General features: G+C 38.3%; 1 protein-coding gene across 1 annotated transcript in view; it reads right to left on the bottom strand.

The window, feature by feature from the left end:
• The window catches only part of LOC120882554 (ATP-binding cassette sub-family A member 3-like), a 208,714-nt gene extending 184,670 nt beyond the window's left edge, over positions 1–24,044 (bottom strand). The window contains exons 1-4 of the mRNA XM_040266571.1: positions 23,985–24,044; positions 23,408–23,660; positions 21,678–21,805; positions 8,502–8,643 (exon numbers count right to left, since the gene is read on the bottom strand). Of these exons, the coding sequence (XP_040122505.1) occupies positions 8,502–8,643; positions 21,678–21,805; positions 23,408–23,660; positions 23,985–24,044 (583 nt within the window). The remainder of the gene's footprint in view (positions 1–8,501; positions 8,644–21,677; positions 21,806–23,407; positions 23,661–23,984) is intronic.
• Positions 24,045–24,400: the final 356 nt, after the last annotated feature.

Below are 24,400 nucleotides of genomic sequence, written 5' to 3'. Positions count from 1 at the left end.
AAACAAAAAAGAAAAATACAAAATATGTTTAAAACAAACAAACAAATAACATTACAATTCCCTGTGGCCTCTGCTATCAGTGTCATTGCCATCCTTGTGAACCACAGTCAACTGCCGCCTCCTCAAGAGCCCTCCAAGACCTCTAGGAAGGTCATGAGCCCTCCTGTGGGCACTATGGTGGGGAGCGCAGATTGTGACCTGGCCCAACCCCTGCATGTGTGTGCCCACAAAGTCCACAGCTGCTAAAGTCAAACCTGTCTCAGTTGTGGGACACTCACTGTCCATTTAGATGTTCCACAGGTGCTGGGTTTACTAAGTCCATCACAGGGATTTAATCCACACCCTGTGCAGCTGCAAGAAGTGATTTCAGTTCTTCCTTAGTCACACAGCCTCTGAGACTCAGCTTAAGTTTGGGCACAAACTTTGCATGTGGGCCACCCTCAGGCATCTGCTCTCTGTTCAGATGAAATGGGGTGAAGGCAGTAAATGACTGGGGCATGTTTGATTGCTTAGGTGGGAGGGAAAAAGAGGTGGTAACAACTGGGGCATGTGAGCTCACTTTGGCGAGAGCCATCTCCCAGCTCCTGTGGAGGAAGGGGCTGGTGTGGGTACAGAGGCCTTGATGGTGGTCCCACCCTTTGTGTACCACTTCGAGGGGAGACAATGTTTCCTCCAGGAGCAATCAGGCTGCAGAGCTCCTCAATTCTGTCTCTTGAGGTTGTCTCTATGCAGCTGACAGAAGTCTTCTCCTTAGTTGCGCTCTCCAAACCCCATGCTTTAGCATCCAGTCCCTGCCAGCACTGGTAGACACCCTCTAAGATTGAGGCATGGACCAGCCTGTAAATCTTGCTCTGCCCTGCTTGCCACAGACCAGCTGCTGCACTCCTCTCTGATAGCCCTCAAAGCTCTCCTATTTCATGTGATCTCGAGGAACAGTGAGGGGGCTTCCCTGGATATGATAACTTCTCCTCTCCTTCAGCTTCCACCCAGGGGTGTGAGTCCCATTTGCTTCTTTTTTTCTTCCTTCAGGAAAACTCCCTGGGGTTGGGAATTCCCTGGTGGTCCAGCAGCGAGGACTCACCACTCCCACTGTGGGGAGTCTGGGTTCAACCCTCAGCCAAGGATCCAAGATCCTGGCAAGCCATGTGGCCTGTCCAAAAACAGAATAACAAAACAGACTAACAAAAATCAAAACAAATAGCAAAAATAAAACAAAACAAAAAAAGAAAACAAACCAAAACCAAAACAAAACAAATAACAACAAACAGAAAAAAAAAAAACAAAAAACCCAGCATAAAGCCAAAAAGATATTCCCTGAAGAAAATAAAAATAGAATAAATGAAAATTTAAAAATACAAAATTGAAAAAATAAAACAGGAACAACAACAACAAAATTCCCTGGGGCCTCTGTTATCAGTGTGCTTGTCCCCATGGTGAACTAAAGCCAACTCCCACCTCCCCAGGACATCCTCCAAGACCTCTAGTTAGGTCACTGGACCCACTATGGGTAGTGTGGAGTCAGCTCAAACTTTGACATGGCCCATCACATTCCCTACCCTGTGTACGTGGCCACAAGTCCACAGCTGCTAAAGGTAGACCTGGCTCAGTTGCAGGAGCAATTTACCATTAAAATGTACTCTAGGCCCTAAGTTTACCAAGCCCCCTGAGTGGGATTAATTTATGGTTTGTGCAGCTTGAAGGAAAGATTTCAGGTCTTCCTCAGTCAAACAGCCTCTAGGGCTCTGCTTTGGTTTTGGCTGCACCTCTGCCTTTGGTTCACCCACAGGTGTCTTCTTCTTGCCCAGCCAAGAAGGGGCTAAAGGCAGCAACTGGGGGGAGTACCGACCTGTTTCCCACCATTTTGCTACACATATTTTTTTCTGCCCCCTTCTCTCTTATTTCTGAAGGACTTTAATTATACAGATGTAAAACATTTAGTATTTTCCCACATCTCAGTGAACCACCACTTAATTTTTTTTTTTTCAGAACGGTTATATTTTATTGTTTCTAGTTCACTTTTTCTTCCATCATCTTCATTTGAATATTAAATTTCTCTTGTATTTTACAATTTTAGACTTTGTGTTTTATTCCTTTTTTATTGTTTATATTTCTCTTCTGAAATTTATTTTTCCTATCACTTTATGTTTATTTTCTTTTATCTCAGTGACAATAGTTATATAGCCGCTTAAAAGTCATGTCTTCTTAATTTCATAATCTGGGTTTCCTTGAAGTCTATCTGAGTTGGTATTAAGAGATAGTAAACATTTTAATAGTAATATGATATTGTACTGATAAGGTAATGTAATTGATATATAAGAATACACAGACTAAAAGGGAATAAAGAGAGAATTTCAGGACAGATTACTTTAAGTAGTTTTGGTGAAATTGCTTTACTCCACATGGAGAAAAATAATGTTTAACACTTAGCCAAAACCACATACAAATGTGAATTCCTCATGGATTACATTCAAATTGTAGAAGGAAAAATAAGAAATATTAGGACAATATTTTTGAACTTAGGAGAAGGGGAAGGCTCCTCAAATGATCTCAGAAGAAGAGCCACATGACAAAACTGATGAATTATATATCAAATTAAATATTTCCTTCAATAAAGGACAATAGAATCACAAATTGGAAAAATGCACTTTTAACATTTGGTACCAGCAATAAATATATCTAGAATATACAAAGAACTTCTGAATAGTTATAAGTTTTAAAATAAATATTTAAATACATAAATAAATAAATTCTGTGTTATTTGAAACTCTGTCATGTGGAGGGATTGTTGTTTTTAAATTTCCTTTTTGAATTGACATATATTTGATTTACAATATTATATTAGTTTTAGGTGTACAACAGCGATTCGGTATTTTTATAGGTTATATTCCATTAAAAGTTATTACAAAATAGCCACTATGGAAAGCATATGGTGGTTCCCCAGAAAACTAAAAAATAGTACTCCTGGGCATATACCTGGACAAAACTGTAATTCAAAATGATACACGAATCCTTATATTCATAGCAGCAGTGTTCACAATGGCCAAAATGTGGAAACAACCAAAATGTTCATCAACAGATGAAGGTATATACAAGATATCATGCATGTATACAGTAGAATGCTACACAGCCATAAACAATGCCATTTGGAGCACCACAGATGCAACTAGAGATTATCATACTAAGTGAGGTAAGTCAGAAAGAGGAAGATAAATACCATATATCACTTCTGTGTGGAATATAAAATATGGCACAAATGAACCTATCTACAAAACAGAGACAGATTCACAAACATAGAAACCAGATTTGTGGTTGCCAAGGGGGTGGAGGAGAGGGAGAGTGATGAACTGGGAATTTGGGGTTATTAGGTGCAAATTATTACATTAAGAAAGGATAAACAATAAGGTCCAACTGTATAGCCCAAGGAAAGAAAAAAGTGAAGTCACTGTCGTGTCCGACTCTTTGCAATCCCATGGACTGCAGCCTTCCAGGCTCCTCCGTCCATGGGATATTCCAGACAATAGTACTGGAGTAGGTTGCCATTTCCTTTTCCAGGGGATCTTCCCAACACAGGGATTGAATCTGGGTCTCCTGCACTGCAGGCAGACTCTTTACTGTCGGAGCCACCAGGGGAACCCATAGCTTAAGGAATTATATCCAATTTCCTGGCATGAGTCATAATGGAAAGTAATATTTGAAAAAAAGAATGTATATATATGTGAAATATGTTGAGTTCACTTCGCTATATACCAGAAACTAGCACAACATTATAAATCAAATACACCTCAATTAAAAAAAGATATCAAAAATGATGGCTATAAAAAAGTGATGGCTATAATTCCTTATGTTGTACAATTAATATATCCTTATTACTTATATATTTTGTACATTGTAGCTTGTATCTCTTAATCCCATATCCTAATTTCCTCTCCCCTCTGGTAACTAACTACTAGTTTTCTTTTCTATATCAGTTGGTCTTTTTATTTTGTCATGTATGTAAATTTTATTTTTTAGATTCCACATATAAGTGATATCACAAAGTACTTGTCTTTTTCTGCCTTATATTTCACTAAGCATAATATTTTTTAGGTTTATTTACATTTCAGCAAATGGCAGAATTCTGTTCTTTTTTATGACTCATTATATATCTTTTTTATCCCATTATATATGTATATGGGCTTCCCTAGAAGCTCAACTGGTAAAGAATCCACCTGAAATACAGGAAAACCCAGTTCAATATCTGGGTCAGGAAGATCCTCTGGAGAAGGGATAGGCTACCCACTCCAATATTCTGGGGCTTTCCTGAGGGCTCAGATGGTAAAGAATCCACCTGTATTGCGAGATACCTGGGTTTGATCCCTGGGCTGGGAAGATCTCCTGGAGGAGGGTATGGCAACCTAATCCAGTATTCTTCCCTGGAGAACCCCCAAGGATAGAGGAGACTGGCAGGCTACAGCATATAGTGTTGCAAAGAGTGGGACACAACTGAGTGGCTAAGCACAGCACAGTATATATGTATATATTGTATCTGAATCTTTGTGATCCCATGGACTGTAGCCCACCAGGATCCTCTGTCCATGGAATTCTCCAGGCAAGAATAATAGCAGCAATATTTACAAGTACTTGGGTTGCTTCCATATCTTGGCTTTTCACTTGGGTTGCTTCCATATCTTGGCTTTTCACTTGGGTTGCTTCCATATCTTGGATTTTCACTTGGGTTGCTTCCATATCTTGGCTATTGTAAATATTGCTGCTATGGACATTGGGTGCATGTATCTTTTCTAGTCAGGGTTTTCATCTTCTTTGAGATGTATATTGAGGAGTGGAACTACTGGATCATATAGTAGTTCTAATTGTAGTTTTTTAAGTATCCATACTGTTTTCTATTCCCACACACAGTGTACAAGAGATTCTCTTTTCTCCATATTCTGGTCAACATTTGTTATTTGTAGACTTTTGATGACAGCCATTCTGATATAAATTAAGTGTTATCTCATCTGATTTACATTTTTCTAATAGTTAGTGATACTGAGCACCTCTCCACGTGTCTGTTGGCCATCCATACATGTTCTTTGGAAAAAAATGTGTATTCAGGTCTTCTGTCCATTTTTTGATTGGGTTGTTAGTTTATTTGATATTGAGTTGTATAAGTTGTTTGTGTATTTGGGATATTAACCCCTTGTCTGCCAAACCATTAGCAAATAATTTTTCTCATTCCATATGAGAAATGGAATTTTGTTGATGTTTGTTGTGCAATAGTTTTTAAGCTTAATTCTTAATTTTTACTTTTGTCTTAGGAGACAGATAGAAAAGACTTTGCTACAATTTCCATCAAAGAATGTCCTGCCTATGTTCTCTTCTAGGAGTTCCATAGTATCAAGTTTTATATTTAGTCTTTAATCTTTTTAAAGTTTCTTTTAGTACATGGCATTATGAGTGAATGTTCTAATCTCATTGTTTTACATGTAGTTGCCCATTTTTTTCAGCATAACTTATTGAAAAGGCTGTTTTTTTTTTTCTTCATTGTATATTCTTACCTATATAAACTGACTATAGGTCTGTGGATTTATTTCTGGGATCTCTACTCTGTTCCACTGGCCTATGTATCTGTTTTTGTGCTGCACCATTCTGTTTTGATTACTGTATATTTGTAGTGTAGTCTGAAGTCAGGGAATATGATAGCTTCAGCTTTGTTCTTTTTTAATCAAGCTTGCTTCAGCAATTTGGAGTCTTCTGGTTCCATATAAACTTTAGGATTGTTTGCTCTAGTTCTGTGAAAAATGTCATGGGTATTTTGAAAGAGATTGTATTAAATCTGTAGATTGCTTTCAGTATGGCCATCTTAGCAATGTTAATTCACTAATTCATCAGCATGGACCATCTTTCCCTTTCTTTGAGTCATCTTTAATTTCCTTCATCAATGTTCTATAGTTTTTTTTTTTTTAAATAAAAACTCTTTTTTATTACAGAATTGCTGTTTTTAGGCTTCAAGAGATTCTTTTGCAGTTATAAAATTGAAATATCAAATATCCTTCTTTGATATATTTAGTACCTATCCAAGGAAGGTGCCCCCGAGGAGGGCATGGCAACCGACTTCAGTATTCTTGCCTGGAGAATCCCATGGACAGAGGAGCCTGATAGTTTGCAGTCCATATGGTCTCAAAGAGTCAGATATAACTGAAGTAAATTAGCATGAAGCAGAAGCTGTCTTAATATTCTACTCACCTACTTGTCAATCCTTCTTAATCTCTGTATCTTTGTCTTCTTTTCTTTACTCTTCCTTAATTTAAAGCTGAGCGATGAAGAATTGATGCTTTTGAACTGTGGTGTTGGAGAAGACTCCTGAGAGTCCCTTGGACTGCAAGGAGATCCAACCAGTCCATTCTGAAGGAGATCAGTCCTGGGTGTTCTTTGGAGGGAATGATGCTAAAGCTGAAGCTCCAGTACTTTGGCCACCTCATGCGAAGAGTTGACTCATTGGAAAAGACTCTGATGCTGGGAGGGACTGGGGGCAGGAGGAAAAGGAGACGACAGAGGATGATATGGCTGGATGGCATCACCGACTCGATGGACATGAGTTTGAGTGAAGGACAGGGAAGCCTGGCGTGCTGCGATTCATGGGGTCGCAAAGAGTCAGACACGACTGAGTGACTGAACTGAACTGAACTGAAACATGCTTCATCCACCCTTTTTTTCATAACATTTTCCCACTAATAGTATGGTATTAAGGAAACCCAAGGGCATACTGCCTCGTGTCAAGTAATATAACACTCAAAATCAAGAAGTGAAATAAAACAAAATTCAGATGTCCAACGCAAAGAAAGGGCCATTCTCTGAAACACTGCAACCAATTATATAAATTGTGAAATATAGGTCACAGTCTTCTTTATTCATCAATAGAAACAAAAGTTTGAGTTCAGATCTAAACAAATACCAAAGATGAACATGAGTGTCATTACTTGCAGAGTGTCATTACTTGAAGAGATGCATCCACTACCATATCATTTCTCCTATTCATACTAAATATTGCTATGATTTTGTCTCTCATAACTTCCAGGAAGAGATTTCACATTCCTTCACTTTACACATTAGGTATTTAATAATCTGTTTGCCTCTTAGCTTCACCTTGAATAGCCTCCTGTGTAAGTCTCTATTCTAGCTATAAAAAAGAAAACAAACAAAATGTCATGTAGTCCCCTGAATGTGGCATCTTATCTTGATGTGTTCATGATCTGACTTGAACTATGTGGAATAGTACTCATTTATCTCCATCTAGCTAATTCATATAGTTACTTGTAGACTCAGCTTAAATTCTTTCTCAACAGACTACATAAAGATTATTTCTAATGACTGTCTAATATGTTCATCTATTCTGTTACTGGTTAGGATGTTTCCAATTTTTGTTGCTAATGCTAAAATGTGCATAAGTTTTTTCCTTCTACTGAATATCTCCTAAATATTAAAAGCTCAAGGGCTTCCCTGGTAAAGAATCTGCCTGCAATGCAGGAGACCCTGGTTCAATTCCTGGGTCGGGAATATCTGCTGGAGAAGGCACTGACTACCCACTCCAGTATTCTTGGGCTTCCCTGGTAGTTCAGCTGGTATAGAATCTGCCTGCAGTGTGGAAGACCTGGGTTTGATTCCTGGGTTGGGAAGATCCCCTGGAGAAGGGAACAGTTACCACTTCCGAATTCTGGCCTGGAGAATTCCACAGCTGTATAGTCCATGGGTTCACAAAGAGTCAGACATGATTGAGTGACTTTCACTTTCACTTTGCATAAAAATCTCAAGTATAGTTGGTAAACTAATATTACACATTAAGGGCTTCTCAAGAAAATATGCAATATGAAAATTTGAATTAAAAATTATCATCACAGTTTTAGATCAAATCAATAGAATTATACATAGACATGAATATTCAAACAATACCAACAAATTAAAATATATGTATTTGAAAAGCAGAACACTAAATCACAACTAAATAAAGATAAGCGTATTGGTATAAGAATTGAAAGAGTTTCCCTGGTGGCTCAGTGACAAAGAATCCACCTGCCAAAGGAGACATGGGTTCATTTCCTGGGTTGGGAAGTTCCTCTGGAGAAGGAAATGGCAATCTACTCCAGTATTCTTGCCTGGAAAATCCCATGGACAGAGGAGCCTTGCAGGCTACTGTCCACAGGGTCACAAAAGATTCTGACATGAATTAGCGATTAAATAACAACAAAGCATAATATATATATATTATATATTCTCTCTCTCTCTCTATATATATATATATGTTAGTTTACCAAATGTATAAGATTTAGTAGTTTTTATATAATATACACTTAATTTAAAAATACAAGTTAAGAATAAAGTGATTTATTTCATATATCTGTATAAATACACATATGTATACATACATGTATACACACACATATATACACAATATAAATAACATATATATTATTATGCAAGTGTAATAAAAATTATTACATAATTAATATGCATAAGGATCTGCTCACCAGGACCTCCTCCATCATGATGACCTGGATTCCTGGGTCCTACAGAGGGCTGATTAGGAAAAAGTAAGGTTGTTTTCCAGCCTGTCTCGCCTGGCCATATGATAGTCCTCTGTATAGCAGCAAAACGCAGACGATATTTTACCTAGAAGTAGCAGCAGAAAACAAACTATGTTTAAAACCAAACTAAACTGAAAAGCAAATATTAGAAAATAAAGCAAAATTAAACCCAAATCGGAAACCATGTGATTTGAAATTGAGACTCATCTGATATGAAAATGATTCTGAATGCCTGCAAGTGACAGTGACTCCAAGCACAACAAATATAATCCAATCACATTTATATTTTAAGTCCTCTCCCAATGCAGACAGTTCACAAAAAGAAGATACACACACGGTCCATAAATATATAAAAACTTTCTCAGTGTCATAGAATGGAATAAGTACAAATTAAAACTACCTTACCTGTCACACTGGAAAAGTCAAAACATACTGTGTTAACATACTGTGTTGGCAAGGCAGTCAACAGGCACTTTGATACATTGCTTGTAGTATGCAAAATGGCACAATAATAATGGAGAATCTGACAATGTTCCACAAAACTATATATGCATGCATTATTTAATTCAGCAATCATACTTTCAGTAACAGACTTGGAATATAAACCTCAAACAGTATGGGAAAAAAATCACATGCACATGGTTGTTTGTTGTAACGTTATTTGTCGTGGAAATACAGCATATTGGAATCAACCTAACTGCTCATACATAAAAGACTGCATAAATTACACAATACAGAGTTCTGTATCTGCTCGAGGTATAGTCAGAAAGTAGAAACTAGATAACCTAATGGATAGGTTATACTATCCATACTAGATAACCTAATGGATAGGAGAGCTCTAAGGTATCAGATAGAGACAGCAGGAAGCAGTCATTGGCCCTAGGACTAAGGAAACAAAAACAAGGGTTTGCAATTAGTAAAATTTGTAAACTTAAATGAGAGGTCATGTGGGGATGAAAAATCAAGCCTCTGAACAGGGGCATAAGTCAGCTAGTACTAGGTTACAGAGCTTGAAAGTGGGAACTTTTGACGGGGACCTTGACTTTGAAAAGGAGCTCCAGTTGCCAAGTGCTGGAAATCTTTGAGAGGGTGTGATGTTGAAAAGCGTCGGGCAATCTTCAAACTGCATTTGTCTGCCACTATGAAATGGCAACCCACTCCAGTGTTCTTGCCTGGAGAATCCCAGGGATGGCGGAGCCCGGTGGGCTGCCATCTCTGGGGTCACACAGAGTTGGACACGACTGAAGCGACTTAGCAGCAGCGGGAGCAGCATGAGGAAGAAAATGCTACTGATAAAAAAAAAAAAGAGATATCGCTGGAGTTTCATTCACAGCAACTACAAGCAGCCAGAAAGCCAACAGAAAAGTTAAAGTTACTTCTTTTTCTCCAAGTCTTGCTTCTAGTCTGCCCCTAATGCCTTTTATTAGCTGAGTCCAAGAGCTGGCTGAAAAAGTGGAAATGTAGCTGTAGCATCAAAAAGCAAAGTAGAAGAATGGATTTATGGTTCAAAAAGAAAAAAATTATTCACAAGTATGCTATCGTTTTCATAAGAAAGGCAAAATTAGGTGCGCATATATAATTTATATTATACATCAGTTCAGTTCAGTTCAGTTCACTCAGTATTGTCCAGCTCTTTGCGACCCCATGAATCGCAGCACACCAGGCCTCCCTGTCGATCACCAACTCCCGGAGCTCACTCAGACTCACGTCCATCGAGTCATTGATGCCATCCAGCCATCTCATCCTCGGTCGTCCCCTTCTCCTCCTGCCCCCAATCCCTCCCAGCATCAGAGTCTTTTCCAATGAGTCAACTCTTCTCATGAGATGGCCAAAGTACTGGAGTTTCAGCTTCAGCATCATTCCCTCCAAAGAAATCCCAGGGCATAATGTAAGCTTAAATATATATACCTATATAAACTTGTATATATGCAATATCTATATATTTTATCTATCAGTAATTTCCCTATGTTTTGGATGTACTGCAAAGAAAGTTAGACTTCAGCATTCTTTCACCAAAAGTTCACCATTTACTAGATTTCAATATTTGCCTATAGTTTTTATTTGAAGTAAAATTTGCCCACAATTCAGTTCAGTTCTGTTCAGTCGCTCAGTTGTGTCCCACTCTTTGCGAACCCATGAATCGCAGCACGCCAGGCCTCCCTGTCCATCACCATCTCCCGGAGTTCACTCAGATTCACGTCCATCGAGTCCGTGATGCCATCCAGCTATCTCATCCTCGGTCGTCCCCTTCTCCTCCTGCCCCCAATCCCTCCCAGCATGAGTCTTTTCCTATGAGTCAGCTCTTCACGTGAGGTGGCCAAAGTACTGGAGTTTCAGCTTTAGCATCATTCCTTCCAAAGTAATCCCAGGGCTGATCTCCTTCAGAATGGACTGGTTGGATCTCCTTGCAGTCCAAGGGACTCTCAAGAGTCTTCTCCAACACCACAGTTCAAAAGCATCAATTCTTTGGCGCTCAGCCTTCTTCACAGTCCCACTATCACATCCATACATGACCACAGGAAAAACCATAGTCTTGACTAGATGGATCTTAGTCGGCAAAGTAGTGTCTCTGCTTTTGAATATACTGTCTAGGTTGGTCATAACTTTTCTTCCAAGGAGTAAGCGTCTTTTAATTTCATGGCTGCAATCACCATCTGCAGTGATTTTGGAGCCCCCCAAAATAAAGTCTGACACTGTTTCTACTATTTCCCCACCTATTTCCCATGAAGTGATGGGACCAGATGCCATGATCTTCGTTTTCTGAATGTTGAGCGTTAAGCCAACTTTTTCGCTCTGCTCTTTCACTTTCATCAAGAGGCTTTTTAGCTCCTCTTCACTTTCTGCCATAAGAGTAGTGTCATCTGCATATCTGAGGTTATTGATATTTCTCCCAGCAATCTTGATTCCAGCTTGTGTTTCTTCCAGTCCAGCGTTTCTCATGATGTACTCCGCATATAAGTTAAATCAGTAGGGTGACAATATACAGCCTTGACGTACTCCTTCTCCTATTTGGAACCAGTCTGTTGTTCCATGTCCAGTTCTAACTGTTGCTTCCTGACCTGCATACAGATTTCTCAAGAGGCAGGTCAGGTGGTCTGGTATTCCCATCTCTTTCAGAATTTTCCACAGTTTATTGTGATCCACACAGTCAAAGGCTTTGGCATAGTCAATAAAACAGAAATAGATGTTTTTCTGGAACTCTCTTGTTTTTTCTATGATCCAGCGGATGTTGGCAATTTGATCTCTGGTTCCTCTGCCTTTTCTAAAACCAGCTTGAACATCAGGAGGTTCATGGTTCATGTATTGCTGAAGCCTGGCTTGGAGAATTTTGAGCATTACTTTACTAGCATGTGAGATGAGTGCAACTGTGCAGTAGTTTGAGCATTCTTTGGCATTGCCTTTCCTTGGAATTGGAATGAAAACTGACCTTTTCCAGTCCTGTGGCCACTGCTGCGTTTTCCAAATTAGCTGGCATATTGAGTGCAGCACTTTCACAGCATCATCTTTCAGGATTTGAAACAGCTCAACTGGAATTCCATCACCTCCACTAGCTTTGTTCATAGTGATGCTTTCTAAGGCCCACTTGACTTCACATTCCAAGATGTCTGGCTCTAGATTAGTGATCACATTATCATGATAATCTGGGTATGAAGATCTTTTTTGTATAGTTCTTCCGTGTATTCTTGCCACCTCTTCTTAATATCTTCTGCTTCCATTAGGTCCATACCATTTCTGTCCTTTATCGAGCCCATCTTTGCATGAAATGTTCCCTTGTTATCTCTAATTTTCTTGAAGAGATCTCTAGTCTTTCCCATTCTGTTGTTTTCTTCTATTTACCCACAATAAAATGTACAAATCTTAACTGTACATTTCCTTTACTATATAAGTTTTAAAAATGCATAGCTATTTTAACTCAACTACTATCAAGATAAACATTACCCTCATTCCAGAAAGTTTTCATAATGCCCTTTCCCCATTGATCCTGACCACAGTCAGAGATATAATTTTTCTAATTTCACCACAGATTAATTCTGGCCATTATAAAATTTCATATAAATGGAATTAAATATAGTATTGTACTCTTTCATAGAAGGCTTCTTTTACTCCGTATGTTTTGAAATTCATTAATGTCATTGCTATTTTTCAGTAAATTCCTTTTTTATCACTGAGCAGTATTCCATAGGGGGCTTCCCTGATGCTCAGTGGTAAAGAATACACCTGCCAATTCAGGAGCTGCAGATTTGGGTTCGATCCCAGGGTTGAATTCACTCCAGTATTCTGCATGGAGAATCCCATGTGTAGAGGAGCCTGGCAGCTATAGTCCACCGGGTCACAAGGAGTCAAACATGACTGAGTATCCAGGAATAGAGTAATATTCCATAGTATGACTGTAACAGAGCTCATTAACTTTATTATAAATGGGTGCTGAATTTTCTCAAAACTTTCTGCATTCAGTTCAGTTTAGTCACTCAGTCGTGTCTGACTCTTTGCAACCCCATGAATCACAGCACGCCAGGCCTCCCTGTCTATCACCAACTCCTGGAGTTTACTCAAACTCATGTCCATCGAGTCGGTGATGCTATCCAGCCATCTCATCCTCTGTCGTCCCCTTTTCCTCCCGCCCGCAATCCCTCCCAGCATCAGAGTCTTTTCCAATGAGTCAATTCTTCACATGAGGTGGCCAAAGTACTGGAGTTTCAGCTTTACCATCAGTCCTTCCAAAGAAATCCCAGGGCTGATCTCCTTCAGAATGGACTGGTTGGATCTCCTTGCAGTCCAAGGGACTCTCAAGAGTCTTCTCCAACACCACAGTTCAAAAGCATCAATTCTTCGGCGCTCAGCCTTCTTCACAGTCCCACTATCACATCCATACATGACCACAGGAAAAACCATAGCCTTGACTAGACGGACCTTTGTTGGCAAAGTAATGTCTCTGATTTTCAATATGCTAGCTAGGTTGGTCATAACTTTTCTTCCAAGGAGTAAGCGTCTTTTAATTTCATGGCTGCAATCACCATCTGCAGTGATTTTGGAGCCCCCCAAAAATAAAGTCTGACACTGTTTCCCCATCTATTTGCCATGAAGTGATGGGACCAGATGCCATGATCTTTGTTTTCTGAATGTTGAGCTTTAAGCCAACTTATTCACTCTCCTCTTTCACTTTCATCAAGAGGCTTTTGAGTTCCTCTTCACTTTCTGCCATAAGGGTGGTGTCATCTGCATATCTGAGGTTATTGATATTTCTCCTGGCAATCTTGATTCCAGCTTGTGCTTCTTCCAGCCCAGTTTCTCATGATGTACTCTGCATATAAGTTAAATAAGCAGGGTGACAATATACAGCCTTGCCATACTCCTTTTCCTATTTGTAACCAGTTTGTTGTTCCATGTCCAGTTCTAACTATTGCTTCCTGACCTGCATATAGGTTTCTCAAGAGGCAGGACATAATTTTCTGCATTAGTTGAGATTGAAAAGCTGAAAAATTGGCTTAAAACTCAACATTCAAAAAACTAAGATCATGGCATCTGGTCCCATCATTCATGACAAATAGGGGGAAAAAAATGGAAATGGTGACAGACTTTATTTTCTTGGGCTCCAAAATCACTGCAGATGGTAACTGCAGCCATGAAATTAAAAGACACTTGCTCCTTGGATATAAAGCTGTGACAAACCCTTACTCCATATTAAAAAGCAGAGACATCACTTTGCCAACAAAGTTCTGCAGAGTGAAAGCTATGGTATTTCCTGTAGTCATGTATGGATGTGAGAGCTGGAACATAAAGGAAGCTGAGTGCCAAAGAATTGATGCTTCTGAACTGTGGTGGTGGAGAAGACTCTCAAAAGTCCGTTGGACAGCAAGGAGATCAAACCAGCCAATCCTAAAGGAAATCAAGCCTGAATATTCACTGGAAGGACTGATGCTGAAGCTGAAGCTCCAATACTTTGGTCATGTGATGTGAAGAGCTGACTCATTGGAAAAGACCCTGTTTCTGGGAAAGACTGAGGGCAGGAGGAGAAGGGGGTGACAGGGAATGAGATGTTTGGATGGCATCATTGACTCAGTGGACATGAGTTAGAACAAACTCTGGGAGATAGTGAAGGACAGGGAAGTCTGGCATGCTGCAGTCTATGGAGCTGCAAAGAGCTGAACAGGAATGAGTGACTGAACACCACCAACACCACTGTGGAAAACAGTATGGAGGTTCCTTAAAAAATTAAAATAGAGCTACCATATGATCCAGCAGCTCTATTCCTGAGTATTTTTCAAAGAGCAAAATACTCATTTTAAAAATATACACGTGCCCCCATGTTCACAGCCATATTATTTACAATAGCCAACATGGAAGTAACATTAATGGCTGTCCACAGTTAAATAGATAAAGAAGATATCATACACGGGAATATTACTAACCACAAAAGAATGAAAATTTGCCATTTGCAACATCATAGATGGACATGTTGCTTAGAGAAAAGACAGAGAAAGACAAATACTGCTTGCTACCACTTAACCGTGGGATCTAAAAACAAAACAAATGACTATAACAAAGCAGACACAGACTCACAGATACAGAGAACAAACTAGTAGTTATCAGTGGGAAAGAGGGAAAGAGGGAGGGGCATATGGGGGTAGGGATTAAGGAATACAAACTATTAGTTTTAAAATAATGAGCTACAAGGACATATTTTACACCACAGGTCATATAAACAAATTTTATAACTTTAGATGGTATATAATCTATACACATTTTGAAACTCCATGTTGTATACCCAAAACTACTATTGTAAATAAAAATATCTCAATAAAAAAGGGCACTGGAATTTTGATAAGGATTGTGATGAATCTAGGTAGCTACTGGTAGTATGATTTAACAAATTAGGTCTTCCTACCCACGAACTTAGGGCTTCCTAGATGTTGCTAGGGATAAAGAATCTGCCGGACAGTGCAGGAGACGTAAGAGATGCAGGTTTGATTCCTGGGTTGGGAAGATCCCCTGGAGGAGGGCACAGCAACCCACTCCAGTATTCTGCCTAGAGAACTCAATGGACAAGGAGCCTAGTGGGCTATGGTGCACAGCATCACAAAGAATTGGACATGACTGAAGCTATTTAGCATGCATGTGCACACCCATGAATGTGGGCTGTCTTTCCATTTATTTTGGCCTTCTTTAATTTCTTTCAGCAATGTAGTTTTCAGTGCACATTCTTTGCACTTCCTTGGATAAATTAATTCCTCAGTGTTATATCCTCTCCTCTGTCTACTCTGTTATTAAGCCCATCCAAGTTCAGTTCAGTTCAGTCTCTGTCGTGTCCGACTCTTAGCGACCCCATGGACTGCAGCACACCGGGCTTCCCTATCCATCACCAACTCCCAAAGTTTACTCAAATTCATGTCCATTGAGTTGGTGATGCCATGCAACCATCTCATCCCCTGTCATCCTCTTCTCTTCCCACCTTCAATCTTTCCCAGTAACAGGGTCTTTTCCAATGAGTCAGCTCTTCACATCAGGTGGCCAAAGTATTGGAGTTTCAGCTTCATCATCAGTCCTTCCAATGGATAGTCAGAACTGATTTCCTTTAGGATGGACTGGTTGGATCTCCTTGCAGTCCAAGGGACTCTCAAGAATCTTCTCCCAAACCACAGTTCAAAAGCATCAATTCTTCAGCACTCAGCTTTCTTTACAGTCCAACTCTCACATCCATACATGACCACAGGAAAAACCATAGCCTTGACTAGACAGACCTTTGTTGGCAAAGTAATGTCTCCACTTTTTAATATGCTGTCTAGGTTGGTCATAACTTTTCTTCCAAGGAGTAAGCATCTTTTAATTTCATGGCTGCAATCACCATCTGCAGTGATTTTGGAGCCCCCCAAAATAAAGTCTGCCACTGTTTCCCCATCTGTTTGCCATGAAATGATGGGACTGGATGCCATGATCTTAGTTTTCTGGATGTTGAGGTTTAAGCCAACTTTTTCCTACTAGGTTGTTATTTGTTACTGAATTTAATGTTTATAACTTTTATTTCTCTGCTTATATTTCATATATTTTCATTTGTTTCAAATCAGTTTTTAATTGCTGCTGAAACATGTTTTATTATGGTTGCTTTAAAATCTTTCTCAGATAATTCTAACCTCTAATTCATCTCAGTTTTCATATCAGTAAATGGTTTGGTTTGACAGATGATTTTTATTTTACTTTGTTAATTTTGTCTATTATTTTAGGAGACTCTGGATCCTATTTAAATACTTTATTATATCAGGCAGTCAGCCTGTTTTATGTAGCAATGGCTTAATTTTAATGACAGTTTAATTCCCAGAGCTTTTTAAGGATTAATTTTGGTCTCACAGTTTATGTGGTTCCATTGGGGCTCACAATGCTTCCTGCTATTTCTGCTTAAAGGAACACAAATTTTCCTTCTGGGGGCAGAGGAGGCACAAGGCATAAAGACCTTCCCAGGCTAAACCTCTTCTGTGGCTGAGTTCCTCATGCCAATTTTGCCTGTCTTGCTCTGGGGGATCCCTATATAAGACAGCATATTCAGCCCACAAGAAGAGAGGCTTTCTGGTTGGGCACATGTGGCAGGGACCTGCTTGTATGGGACAGACAGTTCTTTCTGAATGTGGGACTTCTTGCAGTGGAGTTTCCCTACCACTGTTCCTTGACTTCCTTCATGTATCTGAACAGGAAAAGAGAGTCTCTGGCCCATAGACATTGCCACTTTTTTTGTAGCTGGGACCCTCTTGATGGTTCCACTGGCCCACCCACTCCAGAGTCTTGCATTGAGGGATGTCTTAGGCTGGAGGTGATGAAGAGGCTTCTAGACTGGGATACTTGTGGCTGAGTATCTTTTGCTCATGGGTTTCAGTATATATTAGCAGGGGAAGGGCTTGGTAAGGAAGGAGAGTATTTTTCCTGGCTACTAATTGTTATCAGGGCTCCCTATCCATTCCTCTTGCTAGATGTGTCAGAACTGTCTAATGTTAGAAATGCTTCCATTTGATGTGGAATGGTATGAGCCTACTTGCTGCCTTCTATAGCTAGGTTGGAGGTCAGATAATGCTGGATCTTGGCTGTCATCTATTGGGTGTGATACATTAAGATGTGTGCCCTTGTGCTGCTCCTCTAGGCATGAGGTCTTAAAACAGCTTGCAGCATTATCACTTTTCAGAGTTTTGCTTTGCCCTTGCATTACATCCAGCTGTGCTTAGTGAGGAATGACAGAGAGAAATGAGACCCCACCATCTTGTCCAGACCAGAAGTCAACAGTGCCTTTTGATGATAAGAAGTTTCTAAAAATTTGATAAAAGTTAATCTATTAATTTTTTCTTTAATGGTTATCACTTTCTATGATCTGAAAAACATTTGCTACTCCCAAGTAAAGATGATACTTGTCTTTGCTTTACTCTAAAAGCATTGGGTTTAGCTTTGACATTTAAATCTAAAATTCATGAGCTATTTTTTTTGTGTGTAGTATGAGGTCAGTTCAAGGTTCATTTTTTCCATATATACATCCAATCATTACAGCACTATTTACTGAAAACATCTTTCTTTCCCCATAAGATTTATTTGGTGCCTTGGTATTTCTATTTTTAAAAATTAATTAATTAATTAATTAGGCTGCACGAGGTCTGGTTGTGGCATGTGGTATCTTTGATCTTTGTTGTGGTATGTGTTATCCTTCAGTTGTGGCCTGCAGGATCTTTTAGTGAAATGAGGAATCTTTAGCTGCTGCATGCAGTATCTTCAGTTGCAGCATGTGATCTCTTAGTTGTGGCATGTGTGACCCAGTTCCATGACCAAGGGTTGAACCCAGGCCCTTGCACTGGGATCACAGAGTCCTAGCCACTAAACCACAATGAAGTCCCAAATGACTATATTAAAGAAAGCTTACTTCTGGGCTTTCTGTTCTGTGTCATAGATACATTTGTTGATCACATGCCAGTATTACACTTCAATGATTACTGCAGTTTTATATGTTTTATATATGTCTTCCAACTTTATTATTTTACAAAATGATTCTATATGTTTTAAGTCCTGTGAATTTGCATTTACATTTAGACCTGATAAACAGGAAGTGACAAGCATTCTAGATGCCCTAGTAAGACATTTGCTTACCACAGGTTGAGAGATAAAGCCTATATAAAGACTCAGGACCTTGCTAACTGGTGAGCTTTTTATGGGTCCAATGGTCTCTGAGGTATGCCAGGATATATCCTCAAAGAGTAGTTTTGCTGTATGCTGTACTCCTAATCACTCAAAAGAAACACTGCAAAAAGAGGTGGGCCTTTTTTTTGATGAGCCTGTTTTTCAAAATTTTGGTGATGGCATATACCATATTTGAGAGAACTGGTCAGATGTATTTATGATGTAAAAATTTTCAGGGGAGTCCAGAAAAAGAAATGGGTCTGCAATCGGCGTAAAGGCACACAGTATGCCTCCAGCAGGGGATCTAGTTTATATTTAAGGAGATACATTAGTGGGCACCTGAACCACTCATCTATAGATCTTACCATCTGCCATTATGACTCAGAAGCAGCAGACCTGAGAGAAGAAACTGAAAATGCCTATTAAATTTCAGATCAGGATAACACTCTGTTGATCTGGGACACTTTCTATAGGATGTAACAATAATTGGTATATGGCTCTATGTTCTCGGTAAAACATAAGGGTGGGGGAAACAAGGCTTGGAAGTAGAACTGGCCCTTCTAATTACTCCCAGAGACCTACTTGTGGAATTTATACATCCCATCCTTACAAGCTCATGTTCTGCTGCATTAAAGGCCTTGTTTTCTGGGGTAGCAGACTTTTAAGAGGAGATACAGTAAAGCTTCCACCAAATAGCTGTATGATTATCACCTAGAATTACTGAGCTACTCACACTGGTACACTGGCAAATAAATTATGATACTAGAGGAAGCAATTAATCATGATTAAGGTTACTGTTACATAATGAAAACAGTGAGGTACCTGGGGGCACCTCTTGGTGCTTACTTTTCCATAGAAAACAGTTAAGACCATTTGCAGCAACTATGACCTGATAACTAAAGGCTCAAGAAGGGTATGGTTCATCTAAACAGGTAAGCTAGATCCTCTGAAGTGTTTGTCAAGAGTGACTAAAATCTACAATGTTAATGTGTAAATATTTCCTTATATAAAAACCCTTTTGTTGAAATGCATTCAGTAGTGTCTGCTCCCATATGAATTCTGACTAACAGAAACATGTGCTGGTTGTGATGAAGACAGAAAAGAAAGGGATAGGTGTGGAAGCTGAATGGGAATTCACAGTAGCAATTGTACAGCAGAGAAAATGTGACCAAAGACTCAGAAACAAAAAGCAATACAGTGTTTCCAGGTAATTTCTGGAAGTTAAGTACTGCTGGAACATAAAAAGTTTGGTAAGGAGTATAAGAGATAGCCAAGTACTAGGATATTGATAGCCATATATTTGCGTAAAGGACTCTGGACATTGGAAGTCACCAAAGTCTTTTCATCAGGACAGTGACATGATCATATCTGAGATTTAGTTTGATCCTTCTGGATCCTTGTAAATGAACAAAAGATCTGTCAAGAAAGTCACATAAGGGACTTCCTTGGTGGTCCAGTGGTAAAGAATCCACCTTCCAATGCAGGGGATGTGAGTTTGATTCCTGGTCAGGGTACTAAAATCCTATATGCTGCAGGGCAACTAAGCCCACAGGCTACATACCACAACTAGAGAAGCCTTCGCAATGCAAGGAAGAGTCCGCATGCTATAATGAAGACTCAGCATAGTCAAAATAGTAATAATAAATAAAATTAAAAAAGACAAAGTCACCTAAGATGTGGGAAAGTTGGTAGACATTAGATGGTCTATGCTATACATAAAATCATCAATAAAGATCAAAAGGTTTTAGAAAAATCATCAAAACAGACCAAGCAGAATGCAATACATTAGATCCTCAGAACTTACTCATCTTAAATATTCTCACCACACACAAAACTGGTAATTCTGTGAGGTGAGGAATATATATCAGCTAACCTTGCTGTGGTAATCATTTTGCAATATACACATTTCAAATACACAATTCATATGCAATATACACATAGCATATCCTAAATTTAACAGTATTATATGTGAAAAGAAAGTGAAAATGAAGTTGCTCAGTCATGTCCGACTCTTTGCGACCCGATGGACTGTAGCCTACCAGGCTCCTCCGTCCATGGGATTTTCCAGGCAAGTCAGTGGGTTGCCATTTCCTTCTCCAGGGAATCTTCCCAACCAAGGGATTGAACCCAGGTCTCCTGCACTGCAGGCAGACGCTTTATTGTCTGAGCCACCAGCGAAGTGGTGATTCAGCAATAAGACTGAAACTTAAAATAGAACTGAAGACACTTTGAGCCAATATATATTGTTGAGCCTAAACCTGTATCAGTACATGGATAATTGTGACTTAGTAAATAGAAGTTGGCACAAAAGAAAAGTCATGAAAGGATGGGACACACAGAAAGAATATATATTGTCCTACTAGTGGTTTTATTAATCTTGCCCTCTGCTGACAAGCATCTGTTTTCTAACTATAGAATTTGGCTCCACGTGGAACTGTTATAGATTGCCCTTTATTTTCATCACCACCAGGAGACAATGTTTATAAGATCTGCCAAGGAGGAACCAAGTTCAAAGCACTATCTTTTTCTTTCCTTCTTTTGGGTTATGCTATCATCTAATCTGGATCAATGTGGGTAAGCCATAGAGTTTTCTCTTGAGATTTATGAAAGGACTTAAATTCTATGTCTCAGTCAAAGAAAAAGCTCTATCCATGCTTGTGTTTCACTACCTTTTGCAAAACTAGAAGCAATGAGTAGTCCAAGTGTCCCATGAATCAGAAGTCCTGTGCATGAAAGATACGATTATTCCCTTATTAGCATACTTCAAAAGCTACAAACACAGACATAACTTAAAGCTACTCAAATCTGGATTCATATTCTTGCTTTATTTTATACAAGTAGTTTGACCTTGGGAAAATTAGTTTCTTCACTGATAAAATAGGGTAGATATTACAAAATTCATTAAAATCATAGAAACTAAAAATCCAATTACAAGAAAACTATTTATTTAGAGAACTCTAAATACAACTTTCTCACCTGAAGTGGCAATGGATCATGCCTATTTTTGAAGTCACAGTCAAAAACAATGGCAGCCAGCACTTTATGAGCTCGATACTCATACTTAACGTACTTCTCAAACTCAATTTCTGAAGAAAAGCCTTGAACTATAGAGAAGTAAAATTGTTCACTTAAATAAAAACATATGATAATCCCTTCTGAGAGAAAACATATTAGTTTTCTATCCAAATATACAAATTTGAAAACATTGTTTCTTAAATACTGGTATCATAACAACTTGATGGATATTTGGGGTTAAAAATATTTTAATAAAAAATTTTATAAAATTTTATTGCAATTTTAAATAATCATTATAAAGCACATATAAAGATAAGTCATTAGTGGTGAGGGAAATGCAAATTGAAATCACAATCAAATCACTTTACATCCACTGAGATGACTGTAATCAAAAAGACAGAAGATAACAAGAGCTGGAGAGGATGTGGTACCTTCACTCACTGCTAATCAGAATGTAAAATGGTATAACGACTTTAGATAACAGTCTGGCATTTCCTTGAAAACTTAAAAATAGAGTAAACATATGACACATTTATTCTGCTCTTGGTATATAACCAACAGAAATGAAAACATATGTCTACATAAAACCTATAGATGAATGTTTGTAGCAGTATTATTTATAGTAGCCAAAAGGTAGAAACAACTCAAATGTCCTTCAACTGATGAAAGATATATTGTACCAATTAAATGCAGTGTATCCATACAATGGAATATTATCTGACAATGAAAAGGAATAAAGAACTGATGCATGCAACTACATGGGTAAACCTTGAAAACATTTTAAGTATAAGAAGAGAGTCATGAAAGACCACATATTGCTTTATAAAGTTGATATAAAAGGTTTATATGTAAACAATTTATATTAAAGGTTCATATGTAAACCATTCATTTATATTTCATACATAAACCATTTATTTATATAAAAAATTTATAATAGGCAAATCTGTAGAGGTAAAAGGAGATTACTGTTTTTCTTATCTTTATAGGGATGGATAATTGTGGGGCTATGACTAAAGATATTGGAATTTATTTTTGGTGATAAAAATGCTTTAAAGTTAATTGTGGCAGTGGTTGCACACCTTTGTGAATATATTGAAGCCATTGAATTACACACTTCAAATGGGTGAAAGTATGGAATGTGTATTATATCTCAAAAAAGTTACTTAATTAAAAGAAACAAATCAGGAGGTGATCACTTTTGTGCTTTAAAAAACACAACTCATTTGATGGCTCAATACCTGTATAGTTATAATACAGGAAGGAGTCATTCAATATAGAAAATTTCTAATCTGAACAAGAGAGGAAAAGAAAGATTAGACAAAAGTTGAACAGAGCCTAAACAACCTGTGGGACAATACAAAATGTATCATCATAGTCTTAGAGGAGGAGAAAGATGGCCATGTTAAAAAACAATTTTAAAAATAATTATTGTAAGGTCCCCTAACTTTGTGCAACTTACAGATTCAAAATGCTCAGTGAACCCCAAAGAAAAATGCCAAAAGAAATCCATAGACACATCATAATCAAACTTTTGAAAAGTAAAGACAGAAAATATTTGAAAGCAGCCAGAGAGAAATGCTAAAATTGGGCAGTGTGATTCGTCCAACTTTATTCTTATTCTTTTCCCTATACTGTTTCAGCTCCATCAAAAACGTTAATGATAAGCTTTACAGAAAACTTTAATTTCTAACCTTTTATACTGATGTTTAGATTCCTCTTCACATTCTCAGTGATCTCTTTTACCACATCAATATTAGAAGGCACATAAATCAATTCCCATGTTTCATCATTTTGGAGGAATGAAGGCAGAGTACTGATGGGTTGGGAAGTAAAACTGTAAGGTCCAGTAATAGTTATATGAATAACAGCACGTAAGAGCAAAAGCATCATTGGAAACGCCAATGCAGTTAGGACTTCCAATATTAAATTAAAGAACTGCCTCCTCTAGAAGAGGAACAAAAAGATTGTGTTAATTAAGAGTACACATTCAAAGCAAATAGATAGTTCTATTATATTAAGTTTCTGCCAATTTCACCCTGGAACAGCTAAAGTTTCATATCATCCCTCCAACTCCCCTAACCAGTTTTCTTATAGGTCAGACTATACTATTGATTAATGCAGTTTCATACATTTGGAAGAGCTGCTTTCAGCTCTGGAACTGATTTTTCAAATGTGTGCATATATATAAACCCATCCCCACCCCCACCCCAAATCCAAACTGCACCACATGGGCATTTATGGACATTTTCCAAGGATACCTTTACATACCTTTAAGGTAAAATTTTTCCAGAGGAGCACTGCAAACTGGTTGAGTGTCAACAAATTCATTCTTCTACAAAAAGTGTATGTTCGATTCCAGCAATGGAGAAAAAGTTTTTTTAATGTTAAGTTACCTAATAATGTGAACATCAAGTAAATAACAGTATTACTTCTTTCTCCTAATTTTCTCCTTAATCAGTCTCAAAGTTTGATAGCACAAATGATTTTGTATTTGAAATAAAGAAAACTAAATTGCTTTTATTTTTCTGTTCAATAATTTCCTTAATATCTACTAATGTTCTAATGTGGTCAGAAAACAAAGAAGTAGCTAAACAAACAGTAAGATGTGGTTCCATTTCTCAAGATGGCATAAGCAAACAGGATCTGATATTCTTATGCTACTTTCCAAGACCATATGGCTTCAC

This window comes from Oryx dammah, unplaced genomic scaffold (genome assembly GCF_014754425.2).
Source record: "Oryx dammah isolate SB20612 unplaced genomic scaffold, SCBI_Odam_1.1 HiC_scaffold_2, whole genome shotgun sequence".
Taxonomy (NCBI): Eukaryota; Metazoa; Chordata; class Mammalia; order Artiodactyla; family Bovidae; genus Oryx; species Oryx dammah.
This window is presented reverse-complemented; position numbering and strand designations above follow the sequence as displayed.